This window comes from Girardinichthys multiradiatus, chromosome 11 (assembly GCF_021462225.1).
Source record: "Girardinichthys multiradiatus isolate DD_20200921_A chromosome 11, DD_fGirMul_XY1, whole genome shotgun sequence".
NCBI classification, from domain to species: Eukaryota; Metazoa; Chordata; class Actinopteri; order Cyprinodontiformes; family Goodeidae; genus Girardinichthys; species Girardinichthys multiradiatus.
Genome location: NC_061804.1, coordinates 32,373,128 through 32,390,768, shown reverse-complemented (window position 1 = coordinate 32,390,768; position 17,641 = coordinate 32,373,128). Strand labels below are relative to the sequence as shown.

At 38.2% G+C, this 17,641-nt stretch overlaps 1 protein-coding gene across 2 annotated transcripts; it reads right to left on the bottom strand.

Moving 5' to 3' along the window:
* Positions 1–9: 9 nt before the first annotated feature.
* On the bottom strand, positions 10–17,225 carry gab3 (GRB2 associated binding protein 3). Of its 2 annotated transcripts, none has more exons than XM_047379672.1 (10): positions 16,994–17,225; positions 12,635–12,935; positions 8,558–8,708; positions 8,010–8,455; positions 7,656–7,705; positions 5,661–5,907; positions 3,180–3,270; positions 2,814–2,898; positions 1,013–1,132; positions 10–443 (listed from the first exon to the last, which is right to left on the bottom strand). In XM_047379672.1, the coding sequence occupies exons 1-10, from the start codon at positions 17,063–17,065 to the stop codon at positions 324–326; spliced, it is 1,683 nt and encodes a 560-aa protein (XP_047235628.1). In that variant the 5' UTR covers positions 17,066–17,225; the 3' UTR covers positions 10–323. The 2 variants fall into 2 exon arrangements, with proteins under 2 accessions (XP_047235628.1, XP_047235629.1); XM_047379673.1 differs by having other exon boundaries at positions 10–440; positions 16,994–17,224.
* Between the last annotated feature and the right edge of the window lie 416 nt (positions 17,226–17,641).

Genomic DNA, 17,641 nt, shown 5'->3' with positions numbered 1-17,641 from the left:
AGACCTTTATATGGATTTAGACCTTTATATTACACTTATACATATATTTACACACATTTTTTCATTTTGAAAAAACTGATTGAATCTAAGGCTACAATGAGTTGAAAAATCACAGTGAGCATGGTATGATGAAGTAAAATGTACATTTCTGTTCTACAGAGTGCAATTTTGTTTTCCTCTAGAAAAACAATCATCTCATGGCTTCATGGCTTTGTGAGTTTTATTTCAGTGCTGTTTTTCAACGTGCTTTCCCCACAATCCTTCACGTATATGTCCACCTTAGTCTTTTTTCATTATTGATCTTTTTGTGTCATCAAACATGTTCAAGTTTTTGACTGCCTGACATCCTTCCACTCCATTTTGGTGTTCTGAAGGGCCTGAGTCTTCTTCTCATCCACCCGCACGTAGTCCACTTTGTACTCATCAGAAAGAAATGGCTTCTGCTGGACGTAACAAATGAGAGAAGGGGAGATGGTAAAGAGATGTGGTGAGATTTTATATATATTTTTTGAAATATAACCACCTTTCAGTACTTGTGTTAATCTTCTTTAAGGGCAGTTATGTTCATTAAGCCATTAAATTGTGTTGAGCACTTATGAACCAACATTTACCAGCACTTTGTTGAAAGATTCACACAGTTGTAATACAAACCATATTGTATAGATCCAAACTTATGCTTCCTCAAATTGCGCTAAAACAACTGAAGCAATCTTATCTGTTTCCAAATTGTGTTTGTTGACCAATGTCTATTGCAGGATAAACAGTAACATCTCAGAAGTACTCAGCCTCGCTCATATATCTCTTTAAACTATAAACTCTTCCTTGTGGTAAAAGCTCAGTGTGGTCCAATGATCGTGGAATGGGACATGCATTTGTAATTCCAAGTGTTTTCCAACACAAAAAAGCAATGATAAAAGCAATAAAAACACACAAAAAAATAATACTTTGTGCTACATTATTCAACCGTTAGTAGAATAAATTACTGAAATTTAATTTGTCTGCCAAAACATACCTTCTGTACGGGGGAGGGAGATGCAGAGTTGAAATCGAGTGACAGATAATCAAGGTTTGAGCTTCTCTTCCAAGGCTGAGTTGCTCCATCAAAGGGGAGACAGAATAATTGGCCTGATTCCTGCCAGAGAGATGATGGGACATGAAACTCAATGTTTTAAACTGAATTAACAGTTGTAAAACTTATATTTTAGAATCCTTATCTCAAGGTCTATTTACCTGCTTTCTTACATGTTTTAACCAGAAATGCACCAAGACAGGCTTGCTGGAAACTCAACTATCAAATTTTTTTCTGGTCAATGAACACTCCACAGTAAGTACTATCGTGTCTTGCTAACACTTTGGTGTAGACGGTGTCACTGGTCTAGTTTTAAAATTAGTAAGATGCTTTAAATGAAGCAGAAGAAGGACACAGATGTAAACAACGTAATTTAAAGAACATTGTATTTTATAAGGCATGTAGATAAATCTCTGTAGTTTATTCAAGCTACCACAGAGAAAACAAAACATTCAGCAGATAACAGGAAGATTGAAATTATTACAGGAAAGTTGCTCTTTTTTTTATCTTTTTAAGTTTTCAATTTCTCTCATGAGACATGCTTCATTTGATGTGTGTTGGCAGCTTTTTAAAAACAAAAGATGGTGACTGCTGTTTCCTAATTGCTAACCCAACATGCTAAAGACAGTTTCAGATGTGAACTCCATGATATTTTTTGTCTTTGTTTTAAAATATAACAAAAATCCCATTTTACAGCCACTGCTGTCGCCTCTTGTACTGACATTGAGCACTCATGACCGCAAGGCTGTAAAAAAATGGTTACAGTGATGTTAGTATTGGCTGAAATCGTTTTTGGCCAGTCAAACATATACACTACTGGTCAAAAATTTTAGAAACATTTTCTCATTTATTGTTTTTTTTTTTATGTTTATGACTATTTACATTGCACGTCAAGTCTTACTGAAGGCATCAAAACTGTGAATGAACAAATATTGAATCATGAAGCAAATGAAAACTTGAAAAATAACTTTAATTATGTTCTATATTTTAGATTCCTTAAAGTAGCCGCCCTTCGCTGTGATGACTGAAATATTAACCTTTGGCCGTCTCGAAAAACCTCTGGGAAGTTCTTTCAAAACGTTTTGGAAAACCTTTTCAGGTGACCACATCATGAAGTTCATGGAGAGAAAGCTAAGAGAGCAAAGCAGTAATCAAAGCAAAGGGTGGCTATTTTGAAGACTCTAGCAAATAAAAGTGATTAGATTACTTCAAACCTTTTGTTTACTGTATAATTCCATGTTTGTTTATCCATAGTTTTGTTCCCTTTGGTGAGACTCTACAATTTAAATAGTCATGAAATTAGAGAGAGCCATTAAGTGAGAACGTGTATCTAAAACATTTGACCGGTAGTGTATAAAAACTAAAAATCTTCTAGAAAATGCTGATTGGTGCATTTCCATATTAAACCAAATGAATTACATTGCTATAGGACAGCCAGGTCATATTTATTTATTATCAGAGTTAATATAGCAGCACATAACAAGCTGTTGTGTGTCTAAATCTAAAACATATGACTGCTGTGCCAATCTTGAAAGCCATATTTCAAAAAAGTGAAGATTATTTGCACTCATCCAGCGCAAAATGAAATCTATAAATGGGCAGTAAAATTACAGAAGTGAAACCTAAATGTCTGATGTTTCAACACATTTTACAATCTTACAAATCATATTGATTTTATTATTATTGCTTGAAATTAATAACCATATTTTGCAACAACAGAAAAAGATTTGAATCCAGATTTTACCAGGGCAGAGCAGTTTGTTGCTTCATCGTTTGAACTTTCCCTACTTTCAAGCCTTATGTCAAGAGGTAAGTGGGTCAGTGGAAAGCTGTGGTAAAAAACAAAGAGACATTTAATTCAGATTAATGAAAAATACTTGACCACATAAAATTTTTCATTCTATCTTGTTATTTCCAATTATTAGTTTTTTTTTGTTGCTCATAAAGTGGGATTGCAGTCCATGTATAACATTTTTGGAAAATCATGTGTAATTGATCTCTTTAGAGTGAATTACTTTAGATGTTATGTGCTGTTGTCACATCTAAACCCATTTCTGTAACATCTGCAATATAAATGTGTATAGATGTAGAGAAGTGCTTTTGTTCTCACCCTGAATCAGTCATTACTCGGCTTAGAGGAATATGAGTGGGAAATTCAGTTATTGTTGAAAGTCCTCTGAGGTCAAGAGGTGGAGGTCGAGCTGTGAATTTAGAAATTTTAAAATTAGTGATTTAGCAGCTTTACACAGAAAATCTGTTTCAAAAAAAAATATTTGTTTCAGACATCTTAATCTGGTACTTTCCATAGATTTTCTTCATTCCTTTACACTGCTTTATTTTTATTTTACAGATAGATAGAGAGAGAGAGAGAGAGAGAGAGAGAGAGAGAGAGAGAGAGAGAGAGAGAGAGAGAGAGAGAGAGAGAGAGAGAGATAGAGAGAGAGAGAGATAGAGAGATAGATAGATAGATAGATAGATAGATAGATAGATAGATAGATAGATAGATAGATAGATAGATAGATAGATAGATAGATAGATAGATAGATAGATAGATAGATAGATAGATAGATAGATAGATAGATAGATAGATAGATAGATAGATAGATAGATCAATACAACATAGTGCATAATTGTGAAGTGGAAGGAAAATCATGCAGAGCTGTTTTTACACATAAAAACAAGGAACTGAGGTGTGCTTATGTATTCAGCTGGATATGCCTAAATAAATCAAGTGCAACCAATTACCTTCAGAAGTAACATTATTCATGTGTAGTTTAATCTCAGTATAGATCCAATTTCTCAGTGAAAGCCTAGCAGGTTTGCTAGAGAACACCAAGAAACAAAGCAGAAAGGGTCAGGGAGAAACTTGTAGAGAAGTTCAAAGTGGTATTAGGTTTTAAAACAGGGGTCAGCAACCTTTATCATATAAAGAGCCATTTCTGTCTTCGCTCATACTAAATAAATGTCTGCAGCCGTTTTATGCAACTGTTTTATAGTCAAATAACCACAATTTTACTTTTATTTTTAAGCTTCACAACATAGAAAACCATAAAGGCTTTACAACAAGAGAATATCCGCATCTTTTTAACAAAACACTTCATGTTTATGGAAATAGAAGGAAAAAAAGCGCGTCGTTTGCGACCTAAAGAAAGAAACTAAACAAAAAAATCTGGGAACATTCTGTGCAGATATTGCATAAATACACTTATAAAACCTGCTTTTTATAATTAGCTTAAACACAGTGCTCACGGTAAAAGGCCACATGTGCAGGTTGCAGACCCATGTTATAAAACAATATCCAACGCTTTGAACATGTCAGTACGGCCTTGTCCATCATATGGCAAAACTGCAAACCCTCCAAGACAAGGCCATTCACCCACAGACTGGGCAAGGAGAGCATTCCTCAGAGCAGCAACCAAGAAGCCTATGGTAACTCTGAAGGAGCTGTAAAGTCCACATCTCAGGTGGGAGAATCTGTTGACAGGACCACTATCAGTTGATAGCTGGTCTTTGTGAAAGAGTGGCAAGAAGAAAGAAAGTCACAGGACTCCAATTTGCCTCAGGCAATGTCTGGGACACAGCAAACATGTAGAAGAAGGTGCTCTTATCAGATTGAACCAAAGTAGAAAGTTTTGGCCTACATGTAAAATGCTGTGTGTGCCAAAAAACATCAAATGTGGTGCGGCGCTGATGGTGTAGGGGTTAAGTGCGCGACAATGTACAGAGGCTACAGTCCTCGAGGCAGCTGTCCCGGGTTCGAGTCCCAAACCTGGCAACATTTGCCAAATGTCTCCCCCTCTCTCTACCCCCTTTCCTGTCTACCTACTGTCAAAAATAAAGGCCACTAGTGCTGAAAAAATATATTTAAAAAAGCAAAATGTATAAAAAAAAATAACAAAAAAACAAACATAAAATGTGCATCACCTTGAACATACCTCCACCACAATCAAACATGGTGGTGGAAGCATCATGCTATGGGGATCCAGGACAATCCTGGAAGAAGGCCTGTTGGAGACTGCTAGTTGAGACTGGGGGGAAGGGTTCCCTCTCAGCAGGACACTAACCCTAGAAATACAGCCACAGCTGCAATGGACTGTTTTAGATCAAAACATTCATGGACTAGAAACGTCCAATGTCAAAGTCCAGACCTAAATCCAACAGTGAATCTGTGGTAAGACTTAGCTATTTTGAACATGGGCAAACATTTCAGTCTCTAGATATGCAAAACTGGTAGAGACATACCCTAAGATACCTGCAACAATAATTGCAGCAAAAGGTGATTCTACAAAGTATTGATCAGGGAGTGACGAATACAAACCCACACCACTCTTTTTTTATTTACAAATAATGTGAAAACCGTTTTCATTCCACTTCCTATTTATATACTCCTTGTGTTGGTGTGTCAAATAAAATCCTGATAAAATGCATTGATGTCAGTGAATTTATCCTGACTAAATGTTAAGTTCAAGGTGTGTGAATAAGTTTGCAAGATGGTGTATTTTTTCAGTGTTTAATTCACAGATCAATCTTGCTGTGATAAAAATTAGACCTAAATTTGTTTTTTCACAGTGAGACCTGAAATTATTCTCACCTCTCCGTAAGCGAGGCTTGAGGTGCCGCTGAACTGGAGGCGGTGCAATGTCTCCAGGTTGGCACATTAGTGGGCAGAGTGATGAGGCAGACTCATCTCTGCCATTTGTACTGAGGGAACTGAAAGTCCTCGGGCTCATGGGGATGTAACTATCGCATTCAACAGATGTAAATGAGGGGGAAGGGGATGCCATGGGGACATAAGACTCATCCTGGTAGCTTTGAACTTGTACAGTATTTAAACAGGGCTGAAAAGAGACAAAGGATTATTTGATCAGACAGGTGCATTACAGTGTTTTTGTAGTACACACAAAACAATATGTGCACATGCTTGAAGAGCTTTCAGATTTCCAGTTTTTGAGACTACTACTTTAGGAAATTCTCCTACCCATGTACAAATATTTTTTGTAGTTGTAAAACAAAATGCTTTCCAAAGTGGGGATTTTTTAGGACTGTTGGGTATATCTGTGCAGGCTTGGCAAAAGAACATAAAGCAGCCTACTCTGAGCCTGCCCACTCTTGCTTTGTATGCCACAGACCACAGCAACAATGGCGCTAGTTTTTGTCATCTTTTCTGTATCTGTCTTGTATTTGTCTGACAGTAAACAAGAAAACAACCAAAAACTGAGCCACAGCCACAGTTCTAGGAGAATCGCTAATGCTAATGCTAATTCTAATGCTCAGAATGCCCTTCCTTTTGTATGTTAATTTGCCATTTGATGTTTAGGTAATTGCCACCTACTGGCAAGGCATAGGTATTTAAATCTAAATTAAATTCTTTTCTTAAATAAAAATGAAGATAAAAAAGACCTGGAGGACTGTACTCTGGGCTTTTAAAAAACATTTATATGAAATATCCATATTTTACAAATGTAGTCAATGAGGAAGTGTTTCCATTCTGCAGGTTGTTTCCATGGTTACAAATGATGTTTGACATTCGTTTAGGGGTGCTAACATGCAATTGATATGGCATCCCTCACTATCATTGCCTCCCCGGTTGGCAAGTTGTTTATAAAAGTGTGAAAATAAGACTATGACCTAAGGGTTTTCTATGGTATTTAGGTCTGGGAGCTGAGATGGCCATGAAAGAAAGTTGATTTTTTGTAAGGTAAATAATTGTTTGTGTTAAATTTGGCCACATGTGTAGGATAATTTTCCTGCTGAAAACAACTATTTTCTGTGTTCTGAGAGATGCCACAATATTCTTATTTAAAACATCCTGGTAGCTCATGATTCCATCCACTCTTTAAAGGTTCCCAGGGCCTTAGGAACAAAACCAGTCCAGCGCATTACAGAACCAAGCACCTGCGCATGAGCTGCTTTTCTACATTTATCCTTTATTTCACACCAAAGCTCATGGTTTCAGTTAGTTTCAGTAGCATTTAGTAAACTCTACACATTTTGTAATTGCAGGACTAAAAAAAACAAGTTTTCCTGACATGGTGCCTAAAATGACCCAGCTAGCATTTAGGTAGCATCTAGAGACTAAAAGGCAATTCTTTGATGCAATGCTCAGACAACTAGAAATTTTTTACATCCCTTATCTACCTCAGTGTATCGTCCTCGTCCATCTTGTTTGTCACAGTTGCAGTTCTTTTAAACTTTGTAAGTCTAGATGAGTAGATGTTTTCTTTTAGCCATTGTCTAATAGAAATCATTTGTAGATCTACATACATCTGCCTTAGTTAAATGGCACGTTCTCTTGTCTTTCCTACTTTGAAGTGTTTGTAACAGAAATGGGTCTCTGAGTAGAAAAACATGCAATTGCAATATTAAACAATATCTCAATGGTGATGTCTGTTGCAAATAACCCACATTTTCCCCACTATTTTAGTAGATTTTATTCCATTTGGAGAAGTTCAATTTAGCCTCGTCCTGCTGTTTTGACTTTGTTGCACTTAACTAAGCAAACTTACAAGCAGATTGGGGTTTTATGTGCAAATGTTGAGGGCAATGCTTTCATCATACTCCCAATAACATCATAAAATGATCTTACCAAATTAAGACTTTGTCTTCTGTTCCTCATTAATCTGCTCTCAGCATTTTCTAAAAATATGAGATCAGAAAAACATTTTCAGATTCTAAAACAATATGCAACCCTACAAGAATATTTTAGCTAGTGGCAGTTTCTTGATATAGCTCTCTGCCCCGGGTGGCATGATCTAAGGGAGCGCCATCAAGAAAAAAAAAAAATTATAATTAAAGTAAATTTTTCTGTTAAGTTGCTTGATAGAACTAGGGTGACAGGAGTGTTGGCTGGTCAAAGACACCATTCATTAAAAAAATGCCACTAACTTTATTTCAACTAAACGTTGATTGCTGTACACATGCTTGGATATAAAATCCGTACCCATGATGAAATGATCCAAACTGGACAATGAAGTTCTCCTCAAAAATTCTGGTGCGCTGACGGGGAAATTCTGCACACTGAATGTCTTTGACCTGTGAGCTCCCCCGTTACTCAACAGCTCTGAGAGGTGATTTGGCTTGGGCGGTAGCGGGGGTGGCGTTTGGGTGTCTCCAGTTGCTTCAAACGGGACGGGACAGAAAGGTTTGTCAAACTGAAAAATATTTGCAGCAAAGGGATGGAGCGGAGAAGAGGAGGAGGACGGCAAAACTGGGAAGCTGCAGGGTGCACTGAAGGGAGCGCTAGCCATCTTTCCATTGGAGTAAAGAGATGGACTGCGGCTTATGTGAGAAATGGAGGATGAGGAGAACTCAGCATGTGTGTCCTTGGCTGCTTCGTCTGATATCCTCTGCTCCAAAGAGAAGTCAGAGTTAGAGAAGCTGTCTTGTCTACAGACATAAAACAAAAAGAAAAGAGAAGAAAACACTCATTACACATCAACTAGCGACCTGATTCCAGCATGTGTAAAATGTTTTCCTGATTTTACATACCTAGTGGTTACACTCCTTGTTTCACACTGTGAGAGAAGAAGATAGTCTGGTGGATAAATGGTGTCTGGTTGGCTCGCTAGAGACACTCGATCACTGTCCACTGATGGCTGAATGGAGGAGGGGGTAAGAGAGGACCCGTCATCTGTGCTCTCTGATTCAAAACAAACAGAAACAAACACAAAGAATATAGTTTATATGCAACTTAAAATGGAAGCGACACAAAAACATTTGCAGGCTGCTTTAGTTTGGGCTCCCCCTACACCGAATGCAGCAGGTCAATTTAAAACAGAGAAAGGGGATGTTTCTGGAGGGACTGCGAAGGTCGATGCACATGTTATTCTCTTCCTTCTTTTTGTTTGGATAGTCTGTCTCTCTTTCACTCAGTTTGGCTCTCGTTCAGAAATTTCTTTCATTCCATTTGACTCAAGGCCTTTGAGTCAAGGCTGTCCCCACAAAAACCTGTGTTACAGCAAAAAAAAAAAAATATACAAAAGGCAAGTTCTCAGGAAATTACATGCTGCTCTCACCAGGGGTTCTCGTTGGCTTGTGGTCACGTTGACAAAAAAACATTTCAATTCTTTGGAAAAGATTGCAAATAGAGAGTTAAGGTAGTTGCAAAAACGATGTGCCGTTGCTCTATCTTGTTCAAGCAGATGTCAGCTTTCAAACAGCCGTCTTGAGGTTTTATAGAACATCCTAGCTTGCTATTGTAAATTGGTTATCCAGTTTAAAAAAAAATAAAATCTGAAAAGTGGACCATGCATATGTATTCCACCCCTTTTAATCTGATACACCTAAATTAAATCCAATTCAAGCAATTAGTAAATAATACTAGTTAATTTCAGTCAATCTCAGTGTGATTTTGGCTCTGAGCTCAGGTGTGAAGTTGTGGAGAAGGTTAAAGCAGGATTATTTTATTAAACAATATTCCAAGTTTGAACGTTCCATAGAGGACTGCTTGACCCATCAACAGAAACTGGAAATTGTATGGCTACCTGCAAGACATGGCCGTCCACCTAAACTGACAGGGCTGCACAAGGAGAGAATCAACCAGGAAAGTTGCCAAGAGGCCTATAGAAACTCTATAGGAGCTACAGAGATCCCTTAGCTCATCTGGGAGAATCTCTCAATAGGTCAGTTATTAGTTGTGTGCTCCTGAAATATGGCCTACATGGAAGCATAGCAAAAAGAAATCTTTAGTAAAAAACTACTGCTGCATCCCACATTGACACATGGTGGTGGCTGCGTCATGCAGTGGGGATGCCTTTCTTTAGCAGGGATAGGAAAACTGGCCCCAGATAATAAGAAAATTGTTGGTGGTGGGGGGTACAGCCACAGTTTGTGGCTGTAACATGTCAAAGTGTGAAAAGGTTGAAGGGGGTATGCACACTTTTGCCAGGAACATTTATTTCAATTAAATTCAATAAAAACAAAAAACTGTATTAATACCAAAGGGACATTAAACAAATTTTATACAAGTTTCTTTAAAGATATTTTGTAGATGCTGATGGAAAATAAATGCACAAAAATGCATTTCATTCGCTTCTAAGGGGCCGCCATGGTTTGGCTGTTATCTCTTCTGATAAAGCAGCAACATCACGCTGCACCATGAAAGTAAAACGTTTCTAACTGCTGAAAACATCCTTACATGCATATGAGTCGATTTGCTGATTGAATGTTAGATTCAATTTGTCATCCAACGAGTAAATTGTGCATTCTGCTTTGCTGAGTTTATCTCACTGGCAGAACTGTCTGGAAATATTTTACAAATTGAAGAGGTAGAATTATTTAATAGAGCAAAGTCTACACATTGGGCTGTTTGCTGCTGTGGGGAGGCATGAGATACTTCTGGTGGTTGTAACTGCGGTCTGACAAAGTGTGATTGTGGAGCTGGTTTTACAGCTTAGCTGTGGAGAAGTTAATCAGCTGGTTTTACAGATCAGAAAAGGCGTGATCTTTTGGTGGAAACTCAGCCTGAAAAACTAACCAGAGACTCACCTTCTGTTCACACATAAAAAGTCAACTTTAATTAATAGTTAAAATAATAAAGTCTCTGGCTTTGGGCTTCAAAAAGATGCAAACAATATTTAATAATAATGGCCCTTCAGTAAATACATATTTATGAACTTTTCAAAAACATTTATCACTTAATTTTTGACCTGGTATCATAAAGACCAAAAAAGAAAGCAGAGAGGACAGGGATAAAGTTGTGGACTTTAAAGCAGTGTTATGTCTTAAAGCAATAATTGCATGGCTGTTGTTTATACTGTCAGAAGTTTTATTTTCAATACAGAGCATGGGCAAAGATAGCCAGTCAGGGCTGTACATCATTACTATATTTTTTTTATATTTTATTGTATTGTCAGCAGCACCTTTTTGACCTGATTCCTTAAGCCAGCTTTGTTTAGAATAAATTCAAGTCAGTTGGAGCTATGTCTGCACCATCATATGCTGATCTGTTAATAGACTAAAACTGCCAAAGCCATACTTCTCAAAATTCTGTTGAATATACAGATGACAGTTTCTAGTTCCTCTTTTAAGAAAATAGCTGAGGAAGAGGTTTGTATACACGCTGTTTATCTGTCCGTCCCACTGTTAATCTCCCTGTAGCTTTAAAAAAAAGATAGCACAAATTCGTCCACTTTAGATAGTGTAATGTGAACCTTTTCACATTACACATTATAATCATAAGCTTCCCTATATTTACCTACAGTGTTTCAGGACAGGCCAGAACAAAAGAGCAAATCATTTTTAAATGGTGGGAAAATTATTCAAAGGAAAACTGGAAATATTTGTTGTGCATCTGGATTCACCCCAATTTAGCCTGACACTCCGAAATAAAATCAGGTGCAGTCGCCTTGAGTTACCAAACTAGCAAATAAATCCACCTGTATCTAATTAGATCCCATTATAAATCACCCACCCCTATTTTTCTATTAGATTTTTTATATTGTGATTGTGTAAAGTTTAAAAAAATGTATTTTAGTGATTAAGTTATAATTTTGGTTGTTCAACCTATGCAATCTGGCAGTGGGGTAATTGAGGGCATTTGCATTTATGTTATGCAAAACGCTCATCAACGCACACTGTCCCCCTTGAACAAAGAGAAAGGACATAGAAGTGACACAAGATGATGTGAGTATCATGCTGTGTGGATATTTTCTTCACCAGCAACAGGGAAAAGAGTCACCATTGATGAGAGGATAGATGGATCTACATCCAGGCCAATTCTGAAAGCAAACCTTTTTAGAGGCTGTGCGTACTTGAAATGCAGTTTAGTTTCCAGAGGAACAAAGACCTTAAATACACAGCCAGAGATAAAATAAAATATTTTACATCAATGCATGTTCACGTGTCAGAATGACCCACGCAAAGTTCCAGATCTCAATCCAATTGAGAATCTATCGCGTCCAATCTGACTGAACTTTTAGTTTTGCAACAAAGACTGGGAAATTTTGTGGTGCTAATGGCCTTTATTAATAGTAGTTTAACAGGAAGAAGGGCAGAGAGAAAAGGGGAAGACATGTTATAACTGGCCCAGGTTTAGGAATCGAACCCGGAAAGCTGTGTAGAGGTCTACAGGCTCTATATATGGTGCCGCTGCACTAGCACTGATCCACACTGCGCCCCAGCACACCACACTTTTGAGATCTTTTTTGACAAAAAGGTTTACGACCATGTGTCATTTTCCCTCCACCTCACAATTTTTGTGCTACTTGGTGATAGTCTATCACTAAAGTATAGAGCTTTCAAGTTTGTGGCTTTAATGTGTCTAATGAAGAGATTGGGTTGCTAGCCACTGCAAGTTTACAGCCAGCAATCTGCAAGTTATTGTGGGAAACCTGACCCAGTCTTTGTGTTTTTACCAAAAGCTGAAAAAGGAACAAGACAAACTGTCCTGACCTCATAATGTTTACATCTAAGCCACTTCCTGAGTGGGAACAAGTGACACTCTTTTTGTGTTGTTGCTGTTTTTCTCATGAAATCAAGGGAGTTTATGTGTATTTCAGCAAGACAGGTGTATTTCTGAGCTAATTCTGTTCTAAAGGGCAGATTAAGCACAACGACTGTATCTACCTGCCTCCTCCAGGTTCCCAAAACGACAAATCTGACTGATGCTACTGATCCAGCTGTTCATTTCCTCCTCCGTGTTGGCAACCAGGTAAAAAATACGGGAAGACGTTTTCACCACAAAGAGGTGCTTCCCGTGAAAGTCCCGCTTAATCCTCAGTTGGTTGTTGAGCATCTCCACCTCGCATTCCTTCAGGTCGATGGTTCGGATCGGCTTCTTGGAGTTCTTGCTCTGGTAGTATTCCAGCACATCTGGATTGCCGCACATGCGCCCCGTCCGGAGCACGAACCAGCGCTTCCGCCACGCCTGCAGATAGAAGGGAAAGAAGAGTTAAGATTTCTTTTTTGTTTTGCTTTTTTTTTCTGAACATATTTGACCAGTATTTATTATTTAAATTATTATTTCATTTCAAAGCTATTTTATTTTTATTATTATTGCTCTTTTATTATTATTGCTCATGAATTTCTGATCTACATGACTCTTGGACTAATTTTAGACCTTAAAAACTCTTAAAAACACAGGTTTTCATGCTAGTTTTGTCTTAGATTTGTACACTACCAAAATGATTTTTTTACCAGGATTTCTAGCTGTGTTTGAGAAATTTGGGGGTTACGCTGTAATTAAACTACAGTCCCCATGATTAGAGATGCACAATCGATCAGCCAAAGATCAGAATCAACCATTGTTTCCTCAGTAAGCTCTGACTGATGATTAGCAGGTCAAATCTGATTTTGTTTTCTATACCTTAAATTCATCAAAACTAGGAACTCCTACCATATTCTGAATATAAATGCATCAACCAACAGCATGTACTTTGATGGACTTATTTTGAGTGTAGTAAAACTTAATTAACGGTTGGAGATACCTGCTTTCATGCATAAATAGGAATAATCTTGCTATTCCTTCATTTTCTGTTGGATTCAAAGCCCTTCCTTCTGTTAAAGAACATGCATCCTATTTTGTCTTCTTATATTTCATTGTCTTTAGAATTAAAAAATAAAAACTTTGAATTGCTCAGTATCAGAATTGGCAGGTCAGCGTTGGCAGCAGTGTCGTTCCAGTTGCTCTGTTCTTCATTTCACCATAGTGTGCTTTATTGTTGCTGATGATCAGAGAATCTGATCATAACCTCTGCTCCCAACAGCTAACTTTGCAGCTTTAAACTTTTTTTGCTTTTGTTTTGGTCAGTAAGCAGAACCTCAACTCCAGTTTCCCAGAAGTGCTGCGAAGAGGAAGTTGACTGTATTTAGCAGAAAATTTCTAATACAATGAAGGAGGTATTTATACAGCTCTTGGTTTATGCTGAACACTGAAATTACTGAAAACTTTGAAGTACACTACTGCTTAAAGCAATTTAAACTATTTCAGTCAATAATGAACTATTTTACAGTAAAATAAAATTACAACAGTTTAAAAAATTTAAATAGAAAAATACTGTTAAGTTTAATGTTAAGATATCATGTTCAGGTGTTTTTGTGACTTTTGAGTGCATTGTTGGGGGGCAGAGTGATGACATATGTATTTTGTTGTGGGTGACCTTCTCCAGCACAAGTGAGTCATGAATTTATTTGCTCTTACCGAGAAGTGGGCAGACTCATGATAATATCTGATCTTTTTTCCATCATAATTGCTGGTTAAAGGTAATATATTTCACATGTAAAATGAATTTAAGGCAAAACAAAAAGAATGCTTTTGAGGCAAAAAATGCTTGCTTCCAAAGTTTTTCCATGCAACTCTGGTTCATCCTTTTTAGATGAACCTAGCATTTCTGCCATCATGTGACCAAAGTAAACTCTTGTCAAATATCTTACCATAAACTGAGTCATTGTTAACTGGGTCTTTTATACATTCGCAGAAATGACTCACTCACTGACGCACCAGGATATGTACAGGTTGAATTTCTCCCATGTGCAAACTGATAGGTTTAAACAATGCAGAGGTTTGCATATTAGTGCCCAATTACAGTGGCTTGCAAAAGTACTCATACATCAAACTTCAACCTATTATTATGTGATATACCAACTCACAGAAACATATAGCTGTGAGGGGGAAGAAAAATGATGCACAGTTAAATTTTTTTCACTGATAAAAATCTAAAAAATGTGGCTGCATTTGTGTTCAGTCCTCTTTATTTACAGTGCAGCAAACCAGGTAAATAAGGTCTGGTCACAAAGTTGTGGAGAAATGGAAAGTAATGTTAAATTATAAAGTAACTTGCAAAACTTATCAAGACATGGCCATCTGCCTAAACAGAAAAAAGAAGCACAGTAGAGCGTCATTCGGAGAAGCAGCTTAGGGGCCCATGATAACTCTGGAGGAGCTGCAAATCTTCAGAGCTCAGTTGGGAGAATCTGTCAACAAGACAACTAAAAGTGATGTACTGCAAATCCTCCCTTTATGGAAACAAGGGATGAAGACAAGCATTGTTTAAGAAAACAAATTCCATTTACAGTTTACCGTAACCCAAACTAACATGTGGAAGAAGGTGCTCTGGTCAAATGGCCATTTTGACCGACATTCAATAAGCATGTTGAGAAAGCTCACACTGCACATCATCCTGAACACACCATCTCCACAATAAAACATGGTGCTGGTAGTAGCATGCTGTGGGGAGGCTTTGCTTTAGCAGGGACTGGTGTGCTGGTCAGAGTTGATGGGAAGATTGCTTGAGCTAAGTCAGTCAGTCAGTCATTTTCTACCACTTATTCCATAGTGGGTCACGGGGCAGCTGGTGCCTATCTCCAGCAGTCTATGGGCGAGAGGCAGGGTTCACCCTGGACAGGTCACCAGTCCATCACAGGGCAACACACAAACAACCACGCACACACTCATTCATACACCTAAGGGGCAATTTAGAGTTACCAATTAACCTAACAGGCATGTCTTTGGACTGTGGGAGGAAGCCGGAGAACCCGGTGAGAAGCCACGTATGCACGGGGAGAACATGCAAACTCCATGCAGAAAGACCCCAGGCTGGGAATTGAACCCAGGACCTTCTTGCTGCAAGGCAACAGTGCTACCAACTGCACCACCGTGCAGCTTGAGCTAAATAGAGGGTAAATCTGGAAGACAACATGTTAGAGGCTGCAACATTTTGAGAATGTGGTGGAGATTCAACACCCTGAGGACAAGGGTGAAATCAGAGCATATTCATGTGTTAGATTGGCCCAGTCAAAGTCCAAGCCTAAATCCAATTGACTGTGGTAAGAGTTAGAAATGGATATTCACAGATGCTCTCCAACCAATGTGACTAAGCTTGAACTATTTTGCACAAAAGCCTGGGTAAGAATCATAGTTTCTTTATGTGCAAACGTGACCAGACATACTCCGTGCAGCTGTATTTGCATTGAAGAGTGCCTGAATACTCCACACTTTTAGATTTTTATTTGTAAAAGTAAATATAAATCAAGTATCATTTTCCTTTCACTTCACAGTTATTCTTTACTCTTTGTTGGTCTATGATACAAAATCCCAGTAACATACAATAGAGTTGTAATGTGACAACATGTGAATAAAACTTTAAAATATCTTGTTTCTTTAGATCAAATTGAACTGTTACTGTTACAAAAATAAGGTCTTGTGCACAAACGCAGTCTCATCTTGCATTAACAGTGCTGTCGCATGGTGCACAAAGATTATTTTGAGAAAGATAATTGAAATTTCCATACTGCACTGTGCCGGTAGGTGACATTTGAATGAGGAAAACAGCATGGCTGTCTGTCTAACTCTCTTAAAACATAATCAGCAAGATTTGCATAAGTTTCTATTTCTAACCCAAACCCTTTACCCCTTCAGCACATAGACCCACACACCTCCACCCAGGCTTTCCTCGAACTGCTGTTGTCAAACGGCCCTCCGCCTCCTCCACTCATGCAGAGGAAGTGCAAAAACAGCCATCATGAAGCAGGACTATTTCTGTTTGTCGCTTAAGTGTCTGACTGCTGCTGACATTACTTCCCATGTTTCACAATACACACAGTCAGCCCACAGAAAAACACACACACAGCAGCCCAACATCATCACATGACCCCAACAACCACAAAACAATGAAGGCTGGATGCCTTTTAAAAGAGCATTTACATGCATGTACAATCTAACTCTACAGAAGTTGTTTCCATGTGCATTTACACTTATCTTGTTATCAGCATTGCATGTTGTAAGTGTAACAGTAAAGAGACAGAAACCGAAATGTGGAAGACAATATGAAGGAGACTGGAATTACAATAAGCATGTCCAAGTCAGAGTGTGTAGCAATCTATAAGCCCCAAACAGGAACACAAACGCAAGGTGAAACAGCACAGCCTCCCCTTCAATGTCCCAACACAGGGCAAAGGCAAGTGTCTGATCTGTGTCTCTGTACTCACAAATCTCTTCAGCTTTTTCTCCGGGGGGGATTTAATGAGCCAGCCGGTGCACACTATATCCCCGGCACTCATCTTGGCTGCAGACCGTGTCGTTCTCACGACTGATCCACCGCCCCTACCGCCTCTGCTGCCTCTGCTGCTGTTCCTTCTGTTGCTGCTGCTGTGAAACTGAGAGCAATGTGAAGCATATCCTGTGTTCTGGTATTCAGCTCAACCACTCCAAAAAGGAGGAACTAACGAAACTGATCACACTGACTGAGAAAGAGAGAGCGAGAGAGATAAAGGAGAGAGAGAGATAAAGAGAGACGCAGTTTGAGGATGGGGGTGTTGACAATGAGAAAAATCCTGCAAATACAAAAGATAGATTTAAAGGCTGGTAATATGTATTAGGTGGTAATGCTACATCCTATTTTTATACAGTGCCTTGCAAAAGTATTTACATTCCTTGAAACATTTTGTCACATTACATGTTATTGCTTTTTGTATTTTATTGGATTTTGTGTGACAGATCAACACAAACAGAGCCTAATTTTGATTACAATTCTTTAGAAACAAAAATGTTATCCCCCTGAACACCCCTTCCCTACTGTAAAACATGGTGGTGGCAGCATCATACTCTGGAGGCATTTTTTCTTTTACCTTATTAGA